We start from the raw sequence: 13,619 nt of genomic DNA, 5'->3' as shown, positions 1-13,619 counted from the left end.
AAAGAACACTGAAGCAGCTTTTCTCGGGAGGTTCCAAAACAGCTGTGTTCATTAAGAAATTTAGGAGTGCGTGTGGGATAGACACCATCAAATAAACACTAGATGTAAAGACAGCCATCATCCCCATGCCCCTCACCTCTCCCAATCCAGGCCCCACCCTCCAACAGAATGAACTTAGTAAAATACAGCTCTTACTTTTGCCACCTTTTTTTTTTCCTTAAGATTTACTTATTTTAGAGAGAGAGCCCGTGCACGGGGGAGAGGGGCAGAGGGAGAGGAAAAGAGAGTTATAAACAGAGTCCTAAGCAGACTCCACACTGAGCACAGAGCCCAATGTGGGGCTCAATCTTACCACCCTGAGACCATGACCTGAGCCGAAATCAAGAGCTGGACACTTAACCAACTGAGCCACCCAGGTGCCCCACTTTTGCCACCTGTTTTAAAAAAAAAAAAAAAAAAACCCTCTGCAGATCCCCCACCAAGTACACAGTACAGAACAAAGTCCTTAGCAGGATTTGGCTGTTGGGTCAGACAGCACTGAGTTTGAATGTTGGTCTCTCCTGGCTCTAGCTGTGAGACCTTCTGCAAGTTACTCAACCTTTTCCCCCACCAGTTTTATTGAGATGTAATTGACTTACAGATAAATGACATACAGCCTTGTGTAAGTTTAAGGTGAACAGCATAATGACTTGACTTGCATATAGGATTCATATGAAATGATTACAATGTTTAGTTAGGATCCATCATCTCATGTAGATATTTAAAAAGCAGGGGAAACAAACTGGTTTTTTTCCTTGCGATGAGAACTTAGGTAGGATGCTCTCAACTTTTATATATACCATAAAGCAGTGTTACCTGTAGCCATTGTGTTGTACATTATATCCCCAGTACTTACTTATCTCGTAATTGGAAGTTTGTATCTTTTGATCACCATCACCCAATTCCTCCTCCCCTCACCCCCTACTTCTGGTAACCACAAATCTGATTTTTTTTTAAGATTCCACATATAAGTGAAATCCTACAGTATTTCTCTTTCTCTGGCTTATTTCACTTAGCATAATTCCCTCCAGTCCATCCATGTTGTCACAAATGGCAGGATTTCATTTTTTATGGCTATTGTATATATCCCACAATTTCTTTATCCATTCATCCATGGATGGACAACTTAGGGATGTATCCATGTCTTGGCTATTGTAAATAGTGCTAAAGTGAACCTGGGGATGCAGATATCTCGACATAGATCTTCATTTCCTTCTCTATTTATCCCCAGAAGTGGAACTGATGGATCATACATCGTTCTATTTTTAGTTTTTTGAGAAAAATCCACACTGTTTTCCATCGTGGCCAAACCAATTTATTCCACCAAAAGAACACAGGTTCCATTTTCTGCACATCTTGCCAACATTTGTTATCTCTCGTCTTCTGATAGTAGCCATCCTACCAGGCATGCTGTGATCTCTCATTGTGGTTTTGATTTGAATTTCCCCTAGGATTAATGATGTTGAGCACCTTCTCATGTACCTGTTAGCCATTCATGTATCTTCTTTGGAAAAATGTCTCTTCAGGTCCTTTGCCCCTTTCTTTCAATGGATCATTTGGGATTTTTTGCTATTTAGTTGTAGGAGTTCTCTGTTTTTTGGATAGTAACCTCTTTATCAGATATATGATCTGTAAATATTTTTTCCCATTCCACAGATTGTCTTTTCATTTGTAGATCATTTATTTCACTGTGCCTAAGCTTTTTACTTTGTAGTTCCACTTGTTTATTTTGTGTTTGTGCTTTTTGCATCATATCCAAAAAAATCATTGGCAAGACATCTGTCAGGGAGCTTTTTCCCCTGTTTTAGGAATTTCTAGTCTTACCTTTAGGTCTTTTTAATCCATTTCTAATTAATTTTTGTGAGTGGTGTAAGATAAGGGTCTTGTTTCATTCTTTTACGTATGAATATCCAATTTTTCCAGCACCATTTATCAAACAATTGTCTTTTCTCCATTGAGTATGGTTGGCTCCCTGGTCAAATATAGTTGACCTTGTATGCATGGGTTTATTTCTGGGCTGTTAATTCTCTTCCATTGGTCCAGGCATCCGTTTTTAGGTGGGTACCATACTGTTTTGATTACTATAACTTTATAATATAGCTTGAAATCAGGAAGTATGAAGCTTCTCCCTTTGTTCTTTCTCAAGATTGCTTTGGCTACTTGGGGTCTTTTATAGTTCCATATAAATTTTAGAATTGTATTTTCCTACTTCTGTAAAAAATGCCACTGGAATCTTGATAGGGATTGTACTGAATCTATAGATGGCTTTGGGTACTATGGATGTTTTAATATTCTTCCAATCCAAGAACACAGTTTCCAATTACTTGTTTCTTCATTTCATCAGTGTTCTGTAGTTTTCAGTGTAGAGATCTTTCATCTCTTTAGTTGAATTTATTCCTATTTTGTATTTGATGCTATTATAAATGGGATCATTTTATTACTTTTTCAGATGTTGTTAGTGCAAAGAAATGCCATTGATTTTTGTAAATTTTGTATCCTGCAACTTCACTGAATTTGTTGATTAGAATTAACAGTTTCTGGTAAAGTCCCTAAGTTTTTTAATATATAAAAATCATCTGTAAATAGAGATATATTAACTTCCTTTCCTTATGTGATGTCTTTTACTTTCTTTCTTGCCTGATTGCTCTAGCTGGAATTTCCAGTACTGTGTTGAATAGGATTTGAGTGACACCCTTGTCTTGTTCCTAATCTCAGAGGAAAAGTTCCCAACTTTTCACCATTGAGTTTGATGTTTTACTGTGGACTTATCATATGTGACCTTTATTATGTTAAGGTATATTACTTCTGTACCTAATTTCTTAAGTCTTTACCATGAACCAGATGTTAAATTTTGTAAAATGCTTTTTCTGCTTCTATTGAGATAATCATGTTTTTCTTTCATTCTATTAATGTGATGTAGCACTTTGATTTTACTATGTTGAACTATCTTTTCAGGGGTAAATCCCACTCAGTCATGGTGAATGATCCTTTTAATAAATGTGCTGGTGAATTCAGTTCCTGCTATTTTATTGAGAATTTTTGCATCTATATTCATTAAAGAGTATTGGCTTGTAGTGTCCTTTTCTGTCTTTGGTATCAGGGTAATGCTGGCCTTATAAAATGAGTTTGGGAGTGTTCTCTACTCTTTCTTTGGGAAGGGTTTTAAGAGGATTGGCATTTTTTTTTTTTTAAGATTTTATTTTTAAGCAATCTTTATATCCAACATGGGGCTTGAACCTACCACCCCAAGATCAAGCGTCACATGTTCTACTGACTAGGCCAGCAGGCACCCTGGCATTAATTCTTCTTTAAATGTTTGGTAAAATTCACCAGCCATCTGGTCCTGATCTTTTCTTCATTGGGAGGTTTTTGATTACTGATTCAATCTTCTTACTAGTAATTGGTCTATTCACCTTGACTCAGTGTTGGTAGGTTGTATGTTTCTAATAACTTCCATTTCTTCTAGGTTGTCCACTTTGTTGTATAGTTGCTCATAGTAGTGTCTTATGGTCCACTGCCTTTCTGTCTTATCAGTTGTAATGTCTCCTTTTTCATAATTTTGACTTGCATCATCTCTTCCTTGGTGAGTCTAGCTAAAGGTTTGTCAACTTTTCTCTATTTTCCTGCTATTTCATTTATTTCTTCTCCAATCTTTATTATTTCCTTCTTTCTGTAACTTTGGGCTTTGTTCTTTTCCTACTTTCTTAAAGTGTAGGAGTAGCTTATCTATTTGAACTCCTTCTTGCTTCTTAACATTGGCAATTATTGCTATGAAGTTCCCTCTTAAAACGTGTTGCTGCATTCCATTAAGTTTTGGTGTGTTGTATTTCCATATTTTGTTTGCCTCAAGATACTTTATTTTCCCTTTGATTTCTTTGGTCCATTGGTTACTCAGGAAAATGTTAATTTCCATGTATTTGTGAATTTTCCAGTTTTCCTCCTACTACTGATTTCTAGTTTCATACCACTGTAGTCAAAGAGGGTATTTAGTATGGTTCCAGTCTTCTTGAATTTGCCAACACTTGTTTTGAGACCTAAGATATGGTCTCTCCTAGGAAATGCCACATGTGTGCTTGAGAAGAATGTCTATTCTGCTGTTGTTGGATGGAATGTTCTATATGTCAGGTCAAATTGATCTATAGTGTTAGTCAAATCCTTTTTTTTTTTTTAATATTTATTTATTTGACAGAAACAGCAAGAGAGGAACACAAACAGGGGGAGTGGGAGAGGGAGAAGCAGGCTTCCCGCCAAGCAGGGAGCCTGATGTGGGGTTCGATCCAAGGACCCCGGGATCATGACCTGAGCCGAAAGCAGACACTTAATGGCTGAGCCACCCAGGCACCCTCCTCTTTTCCTTTATTGATGCTCTATCTGGATGATCTATCCATTTTTGAGTGTGGGGTATTAAACTTATCAGCTATCATTGTACTGCTGTTTATTTCTGCTGTTAGCTGTTTTTGCTTTTATATATTTAGGTGCTCCAACGTTGGGTGCATAAATATTTACAAATATATCTTCTTGATGGATCAACCTTACTATCATTATATAATGGCCTTGTCCCTTTTTTACTGTTTTTAAAGTTTGTTCTTTCTGATATAGCTACCCATGCTTTTTTGTTACCATTTGCTTGAAATATCTTTTTCCATCCCTTCACTCTGAGGCAGCATATCATTGGATCTTTTTTTCCCCCAATCCATTCAGCCATTCTATATCTTTTATAGGACTTAATTCATTTACATTTAAAGTAATTATTGATAAATAAGGACTTACTATTGTAATTTTGTTGTTTTCTGGCTTTTTTGTAGAACTGTTTCACCTTCTTTCTTATCCTGTCTTGTGTGTGTTCTGATGTCTTTTGTTATCTGTATGCTTATCATGTTCTTTTGTGTGTTAGCGCAGGTTTTTCCCTTGTTAAAAAATATCTTCTAGTTATAACACCCAAACTGATTAACAACTTCAATAGCACTCCTAAACTTTATACTTTTTCACCCACACACGTTAGCTTATTGATGTTGAAGTTTACATTTTTATATTGTATATTCAATAACACACTACTGTAGTTGTATTTTTAAGTTTTTAACTTTTTTAAAAATTTATTTATTTTAGAGGGTGCAGGGTGGGGGGCGGAAGAGGGAAAGGGAGAGTCTTAAGCAGACTTCACACTGAACACAGAGCCCGACTCAGGGCTCAGTCTCATGACCCTGAGATTATGATCTGAGTCGAAACCAAGAGTCAGACATTTAACCAACTGCGCCACCCAGGTGCCCCTAAGTTTTTAAAGTTTTACACTAGAGTTGAAGCACATTATGCACAACTATTATTATAAATCCTAATTCTGACTATATGTTTACTATTACCAGTGAATTTTATGCTTTTTTTTTTTAAGATTTTATTTGACAGAGAGAAACACAGTGAGAGAGGGAACACAAGCATGGGGAATGGGAGAGAAGCAGGTTTCCCACCGAGCAGGGAGCCCGATGAGGGTCTCAATCCCAGGACCCTGGGATCATAACCTGAGCTGAAGGCAGACACTTAACAACTTAGCCACCCAGGCATTCCGCTACCTTCTTATTTATGATGCTAACTAGCATCCTTTTACTTCCACTCAATTCCCTTTAGCATTTCTTATAATGAAGGTCTAGTGATTCCTTGTTTTAGTTTGTTTATCTCTCCATTTCTGAAGGACAGCTTTGCCAGCTATAGAATTCTTGACAGTTTTTTCCTTTCATATTATGAATATATCATCCTGTTCTTTCCAGGCCTGAAAAGTTTTTGTTGAGAAATGCACTCAGTCTTATGGAAGTTGTTATATATGTAACTTCATTTCAGAATTTGACTTTTGACAATGTGTGTCTCAGTGTAGCGTTATAGGTTCTAGAGTTCTCTGGGTTTCAGGGATCTAGATATTCATTTCTCTCTCCAGGTTTGGGAAACTTTCAGCCCTTTATATTTTCTGTCTCATTCTTTCTCTTCTGGAATTCCCATAATGCAGTTATGTGCTTCATTTTGCTCTTCTGACTAGATAATTTCAAATGTCCTGTCTTCTAGGTCACTGATTCTTTCTTCTACCTGGTCAAGTCCGCCTCTGAAGCTCTCTACTGAATTCTTCAGTTCAGACTTGTATTTTTCAGCTCTAGGATTTTTTAATGTTTTTTATTGAACTTATTTTGTTCATGCATTATCTTGCCAATTTCATTTGGTTGTGCATTCTTGTAGTTCCTAAACTTCTTTAAGGGGGTTCTGAATTTTTTGTATAACAATTCCTAGATCTCTATTTATTTAGGGTTAGTTATCAGAGCTTTATTAGTTTCTTTTGGCAGTGTCATGTTTACCTGATTTTTTGATTCTTGATTCCTCATGTTGCTGAGTAAGTGGTCTTCTCTTCCAGACTTTACAGGTTTGCTTTAGCCAAGACAGTTCTTCCCAGGTGGCTGTTTGGGTTTCTGGACATGTCTGCTAGTAACATCCTTGGGCAGTGGAACTTGCTATTACAGCAGTCTATTTGGGGGCAAGGAAAGCTCTGAGTGTGTGCTGCTGCCTGAGAACAGTGGGATAGGACTGCTGGGTTGGTTCTCTGCCCAAGTGAGGCTTTAGGAGGGGCTGTACAGTTGCCTGAGGTTTCTGGTCAGGCTTACTAGATGGTTGGCTGGCTGGGTACTAGACTTAGCAGTTGGTGGGGCAATGAATTCACTTCCCTGAACTGGCAGGGCAGCAGGACAGGCCCCAAGGCCTGCACAGCTTGTTTGGGGACTCAATAAGATTGTACATTGATTTGCTGGCCAGATGGGGCCACCAGTTTTGCTCTGCAGACAGGGATAGAGCTAGGCTGTGCTTTCTGTTTAAATGCCACTGTAAGAAGGGCTGTTGGATGGGCTACATAGCTTCCTGTGTGCTTTGGCTAGGTTTCCTGGTCAGATGGGCTGAAGGCTGTATTCAGCAATGGCTAGGGCTATGAGTTACCTTCCCTGCCCATGCAGAGCTGGAGAACTGGCTCAAAGGCCTAAAAAGCTCTATGTGGTTGACTCAAGCTCCCTGGCTATACAGGGCCACTATCTTTGCTCTGCAAGCTGCACCTCCCCGCTTGAGTGTTGCAGGGCTATGCAGCTTTCTAGGTGTTCTGGACAGGCTTTGATCAGGCAGGGCCAGGAGCTACACTCATGTGTGGTCCAGGCCATGCCTCAGCTCCCCTGCCTGAGCTGAAGCAGACCAGACTGCAAGGTTCGCAGGGCTCTTTGAGGACCCCAGTCATGCACCCTGCTGTGTTCCCTAGTCAGATTGCATCTGTTCTGGCTCTGCAGATAAGCAAAATTAAAGGTTGGGACTACTACTTGGACACTGCAGGTAGAAACCTGGTCTGCCAAGATCCACGTGCTGGTTGCTTTAAGCTCTTCCCTTCTCAATCAGTCAGATTCCCAGTGGTCAAGCCCTATCGATTCCTCCTTGGCAATCCCCATGGGTGAGACCAGCATGGGGACTCCCAAGAAGTGACCCACAATGCTGGGGCGGGGTGGGGGGCTGGATTCCACCCTGGGTTCTCTTTTCCCATTTGAGGAACCGTACAGAGGCTCAGGGCAGACATTTTGGTGTGGTGCTACACCAGCCTGGTGGAGGGGTAGTACAGTCAGCATGTTCCTCATGTCCTAATGCAGTGTGTCTGGTCTCTGGGGTACAAGGGGCTGCAGCCTCACTTCCATGTTCTAGGACTTTCTCCATAGTGTCTTATCTGTGAATAGTTAATTGCTGTTCTTGTAAGAGGAAGCCAAGTCAGGAACAACCTATGTTGCCATCTTGGTAACATCCCATCTACTCAGCCTTTATCAGACTCATCATGTCTGCCTCATGGATTTATTTTCGGTTAAATAAGGAAAATACCTGATATGTAACAGGCTCTGAACAAATGTTGGCTCCTTCCACAGTTTAGCATAGCATTCCATTCTTCCTTCACCAAATACAGTGCTTTATATACATCTCATTACTGATTTTCCTGGCACCTATGCCCACACCTCTGCTTAATGCCAGTTCTGCTGCCCAGAGTACACTTCTCTGCCTAGTAAGCTCCTATGCATCCTTTAAAACCCAGCACGAACACCAGCCTTGTAAAGCCTTACTAGACCACCAATTTTTCAGTCCCACATTGTCCCATGTCATCTAGCTCCTCATTCTTGCATAGTACTCCTCATACTGCACTTACTTGTTTACACATTGGCATGACCGACCCTGAAGGCAGACTCAACTAATTCCTAGTTCAGAAGTGTTTGATGATTTAAAAATCAACATTAAACATACTGCCACTGTAAAGTAGGAATGGGAGCTTAAATGATTCTCCCAGTTCAGCAGTACTATTCCTATAGCTTCCAGGAACGTTAAGGAAACTTAAGTTTCACAGTACTGTCATCTTAAAGCCTCTCCCCTCTTCTGACCCACCAGCTACCAGCTTAAGAAGCACCTGTCCCACCTTCTGCAGATGAAGGAGCTTGGAGCCAGAGATGTGGACAAATGGAACCAAGAGTGCCTGGCATTGCTGCTCCAAATTTGGAGGAAGGAACTGGAACTAACCCCCCCAAAAACCACTGCAGTAACCAGGACCACCAAGAGTTCATCCAAGGGCAGCTCAGGCACAACAAAGTCCACCAGGCACTCAGTACTCAAGCAAATCTATGGTAATTGTCCTTTGGGCACTCTGTAGTTGACAAGCACCCCAGAGTGTTGCCTCAGTATCTGAAATGGCATTTAATTACAATGGGCAAACCTCCATTCAGGTAGGAGCTTTCTTATTCTACTTCCAGGCACTAAGAGAATCCTCAGCACCCACACTCAGTGCCTCCCCTCCAGGAATTCTGGGTCAGAATTGGTTTCATGATACATTCTGGCATCTCAGCCCCAAGAGCCTTCCAGCCAAGAGGTCTGCTGGCCTTCATTACTGAAAGCCTCATCCTTTAAACTCCTCCAGACCACTGCTTGGGTCTTCCCCTTCCATCACCCATTTGGAGGGCTCCAGGAGCAGGAAGACCCTGTCTGCCTCACTTTAACTTTTCTTATGCTAAGATAGTACAGGGTTGCCCTTCTGTGGGAATGCCCCAGACCCATGCACTACAGTAAATACTTATTCAGCAGATGAGCTGCTTTAAATTGAGACATTTTCAGCTCTGGAAAAAGCCCATCCAAATAAACTCAGCAGAGAACAAGGCTGGCTAGCTCCCCAAAAGAAAAACATTGAGCCAAGGCACCTTTAGGAACAGACCTGCAGCCCAGGCAGCAAAATTTCAGGACCTTACCCTTGGCCTACATGGTATTTCCACACCATACCTAATTTATCTTGGCAGATACCAACAAGCTCAAGCCTTTACCTCAATAAGGAATTTAGAACTTGGTTAGGCTGTAGCTGTCATGGTCAGAGAGAAATGATCACTGGTGGTTGATTTCAGGTTGTTCTCAAGAAGGGAAAGTACCTCATCCCACAAGATCTTCCAGAGCTCATTCTGTGCTACGTCTCAATTCAGGTAAGGTAGCCACTGCACTGGCAAAACAGATTGGGGAGATGATGTGGGGAAGCATTTGCCTTATTTCATCCCCAAAGGTGGAAGATAAAACAACAGAGATTGCCAGGGGTTTCCAATGGTCATTTGATTTGAGGTGTGCATATTTTTCATTCCCCTTTCATGGAATTATTACTGCAGTCAACATGTCTCCATAAGAGGCAAGTTATTTTCACAACCACAAGTTATTGTTAACATTACCTCCAGTAGAGACAATAAATGGGACCTATTATTGATCACTTTTACATACTTGTTCACATAAAGGAAAAGGGAAATGAAAATACTTTCATTCTTCCAAGACCTTGGGGAATTGTTGCTCCATATTGGTTTCACATTAAGATTCTTGAGAAGTTCCTTAACCACAAACTCTGGCTTTTGCCTTTCATGGCCCTGTGAGGACGACATTTAATATTTAATAACATGTCCTGCTCAGGCTTCACTGTGCACAATTTCACTAATACAGAAGCTCAGGGAACTTTCTTTTCAGCCATAAGACAAGAGTGTTTTACTCAGAGCCCCCTTCATTCACACAAGCATTAAATTTGGGTGATAAGTTCAGTGCTGTCAGCAGTTAATGTCAGATCCAGTGTTGCTCATGGGTGGCTATGGCAACACAGTCCCCCCCCACCTTTGCCAATCTAGTCATCCTGCAGGAACAGAGTGCAGCTGGGAAGGTGAACAATGACTGTCAGCATGAACTTTAACATTCATTTAGTTTTTGATGGGGAGAAAACCTGGAGGTGGGGGACAGAGTAATTACTGCCCAATCTTTAATAAGAGTTGGGCAACTCATGTAATATAGGCAGGCTGATCAGGGAGTAGTGGGCAGGGTAGTTACAACTGTAGACCTTGATTCCTTTGAAAGTATCCACGTAAAAAAGAAAACTTTTATTATACTCGAAAGAACTGAAAATTAGTTTCAAAAACCATGGTCAAATGGAACTACCAGAGAAGTAGCATTTAGATAATCCGAACAATTTTGTACTTTGTCTCAAGAGAAAAATCCAGGACTATCAGAAATCTTAAAAAATGAAGGGCTTTAGAAGCACAAAAGGTTTAATTAAAGGGCAGAATAAACAAATTCAAATACTTAGTGGTTTCTTGGGATTTCACATAAGTAGCTTGTTTGTCTTACATATCTAATTCTGACTGGCTTGAAAACAGACAAGGACTGAAGAAAATCTTTTCCTAACACTAAACTTGGGGGAACACAAGGTTTTGTTAGGTCCACCCATCCACATTAAGCATTAACCAGTGAATCAAGCTGATTGTCAGGGCTAACTAGTTTTGTGTTTTACACACAAAACACGTCTATGAATAATTTCCATGGGAATGGGCACAGAGATTTTTGCAATGTAGTATCACAGATGCCAAACTGAACCAAGAAGATAACATTAATCTTGGTCTTCTCCATGAATAAAAATGTTAGTTCATTTTTTCGCTTTGAGAATTCCATGGGGTTAAGGATCTTCTGATTTGTTCACTGTCCTGTTCAATTGTAGAAAATTATTGGGCACATAGGTGTTCATATATTAGAGTGAAAATTGTTGTTCCTGTCCTCCAATGTAGGAAGAGGATTTAGGAGTGCCTTTACCTCTTTAAAGAGGAAGCAGGTGTGTGGGTGTGTGGGTGTGTGTGTGTGTGTGTGTGTGTGGGTGTGTGTCTGTGTGTGTATATACATATACATATATATATATAGCATCCCTGGACTGTTTCTCCACGTGCATTTGGGAGACCCCACAATCCCTGTTCTCTCCAGTCCTTCAACAGCGACCCCTGCATACCACCTACAACACAGCAGCATAACACTGATCAGAGCACTTATATATATGTATATATAAATATATATAATCTCCTAAATTTGGGGGGGCCCATCTTTTTAAATATAAAAGAACTACCTTTAGAAAATCCATTCTAATGAATGGAATAACCATGGCTCAAGGGATTACTGGTACTGATAACCCCCTTGTATGAATGCAGCATTCCTGCCCACCCACAGAAGGGTATGCAAGTAACTCAAGATTGGATACAGTAAAGGCAGCCAAAAAGAGAGTTCCAGAGCAATAGTTCACTGTGAAAGAACTTTAACAGTAATAAAACCAGGAGAGAAATAGCAAGACATGTTTGTAACTTTTTTAACTACTCCTCTTTCATGTTTGCTTCTTTGCTCCACAGAAAGTTAGGAGCAACAGACAGCAATATGGCCTCAACAAGTTATCTTGACCATTTGGGCCTCAGCCTCCTCATCTGTCAAATGATAGGGTTGAATACATCACTGTTTTCCAACCGCGGCATCTTAAAAAGGCCTAAAAAAATACATTTCAAGACTGATATGCCTATCAGACCATCACCCTTAAAAAGACAGAGTTTTCGGGGCGCCTGGGTGGCTCAGTTGGTTGGGCGACTGCCTTCGGCTCAGGTCATGATCCTGGAGTCCCGGGATCGAGTCCCGCATCGGGCTCCCTGCTCGGCGGGGAGTCTGCTTCTCCCTCTGACCCTCTCCCCTCTCGTGCTCTCTATCTCTCATTCTCTCTCTCAAATAAATAAATAAAATCTTTAAAAAAAAAAAAAGTTTTCAAACAAACCTATTTTCTACGATGGACTGTATAGCCAACTGTGTGGCCCATGGAAAGTTAAGCTATGTGTATGTAAGTTTGCGTTGTTGTCTGTTAAAAGCACAGAGGGAGCTATCCCAGTTATTCCAGACAGACTGAAGACCGAGGTCCCAGTCACAGCTCAAGCACCTGGCCCCTTCCAGTCACGGTTTTTCCTTTAAGAGAAGTCATGTGTCGTGGAGGATGTTGGAAAATGCAAGGCAAATAAGTCATCCTGTCTCTAGGACAAACTGGCCATCACCCTACCAGCCCCATGGATAGCCCGTATCTAAATCCTTCTTCCTCACCAGTAATGAACTCTGCGGTATTAAAATTAATAACCTGATTAACTCTGATATTTGCTTTTAACAGTGAGCAACTTGCAGTGTATACACCTCCTTGAGAACAGTGGAAGATCAAAGAATTTTTCTTATAACCTGCAATCAGCTACTCAATCAAAACCCAAAATAAAGCCTCGACCACCTCTGGAGGAAGACTGTTTCCGGGGTAGCTGGAATAGCTAGTGCAGAGTTCTGAGTCTCTGCTGATTATGTTTTACATCTTGAGACAGTATTAATCCTCATGCCTGAAGCCTTAGTGGCCTGAAAACGTGGTAACAACTGAATGACCATATCCAGATGTTCTCTCTCTCTGTTCTTCTTTAGCCTGTGCTACAAGGACCACAGTACACTATGCCTGTGGAAAGCTTCCTGGCTGTCTACCTTCCATTCAGGCAGTACGACTATAAAGTAGAACTTATAATTAACAGTAAAGTCTAAGTAAAACTCATAACATGAGCACTAACATGAGATTTCTGCCAGCCAGCTAGGGCAGCCCTGGGTTTTTGGCCCTGGCAAAGAACCGAGATGAGATGGGTGGGGAGGAGCCTGTTATATAGCAACCATCTTCTTCATTTCACTACTTTTCTCCAGTCTAATCTTATTCCAACATTATCAGTTTTAAATTTTAGACCAGAATCATGACCCAGAATTTACATTTAAGAATTGTTAAGACAAGTGGCACCTGGGTGGCTCTGTCGGTTAAGCGTCTGCCTTCAGCTGAGGTCACGATCTCCAGGACCTGCATTGGGCTCCATACTCAGGGGGGAGTCTGCTGGAGAGTCTCTCCCCTTCCCTCTAGCCCCTCCCCTCCCGCCACCCACTCTCTCTCTAAAATATATAAATCTTGGGGCACCTGGGTGACTCAGTCAGTTAAGCGTTTGCCTTTTGCTCGAGTCATGATCTCCAAGTCCAGAGATCGAGCCCTTTGTCAGGCTCCTGCTCAGCGGGGAGTCTGCTTATCCCTCTCCCACTCCCCCTGCTTGTGCTGTCAAAAAAAAAAAAAAAAAAAAAACTGTAAGACCGTAATAGGCACCCTGTTGATTCCTTCCATTTTACAGTTCCCGTGTTAGCCTATGAAGGCCTCAGGTTACTGCTGAGCACCAGCAGCA

General features: G+C 41.0%; 1 protein-coding gene across 7 annotated transcripts in view; it reads left to right on the top strand.

Moving 5' to 3' along the window:
* Nucleotides 1-13,619, top strand: part of INVS (inversin) — a 248,473-nt gene that overhangs the window by 148,022 nt on the left and 86,832 nt on the right. For 3 of the 7 annotated variants that reach the window (XM_025888015.2, XM_025888013.2, XM_073876652.1), the window contains 3 exons: nt 8,467-8,699; nt 9,465-9,539; nt 12,542-13,528. In XM_025888015.2, coding sequence (XP_025743800.1) covers nt 8,467-8,699; nt 9,465-9,539; nt 12,542-12,693 — 460 coding nt within the window. In that variant the 3' untranslated portion in view covers nt 12,694-13,528. Of the gene's footprint in view, nt 1-8,466; nt 8,700-9,464; nt 9,540-11,750; nt 11,811-12,541; nt 13,529-13,619 lie in introns of those variants that run through there. The other 4 variants (XM_025888014.2, XM_073876649.1, XM_073876648.1 and 1 more) reach the window with 4 other exon arrangements.

This window comes from Callorhinus ursinus, unplaced genomic scaffold (assembly GCF_003265705.2).
Source record: "Callorhinus ursinus isolate GAN/ISIS: 27379988/994484 unplaced genomic scaffold, GSC_fseal_2.0 scaffold24, whole genome shotgun sequence".
Classification (NCBI taxonomy): domain Eukaryota; kingdom Metazoa; phylum Chordata; class Mammalia; order Carnivora; family Otariidae; genus Callorhinus; species Callorhinus ursinus.
Note: the sequence above shows the minus strand (reverse complement) of the source record. Positions and strands in the feature narration are given on the sequence as shown.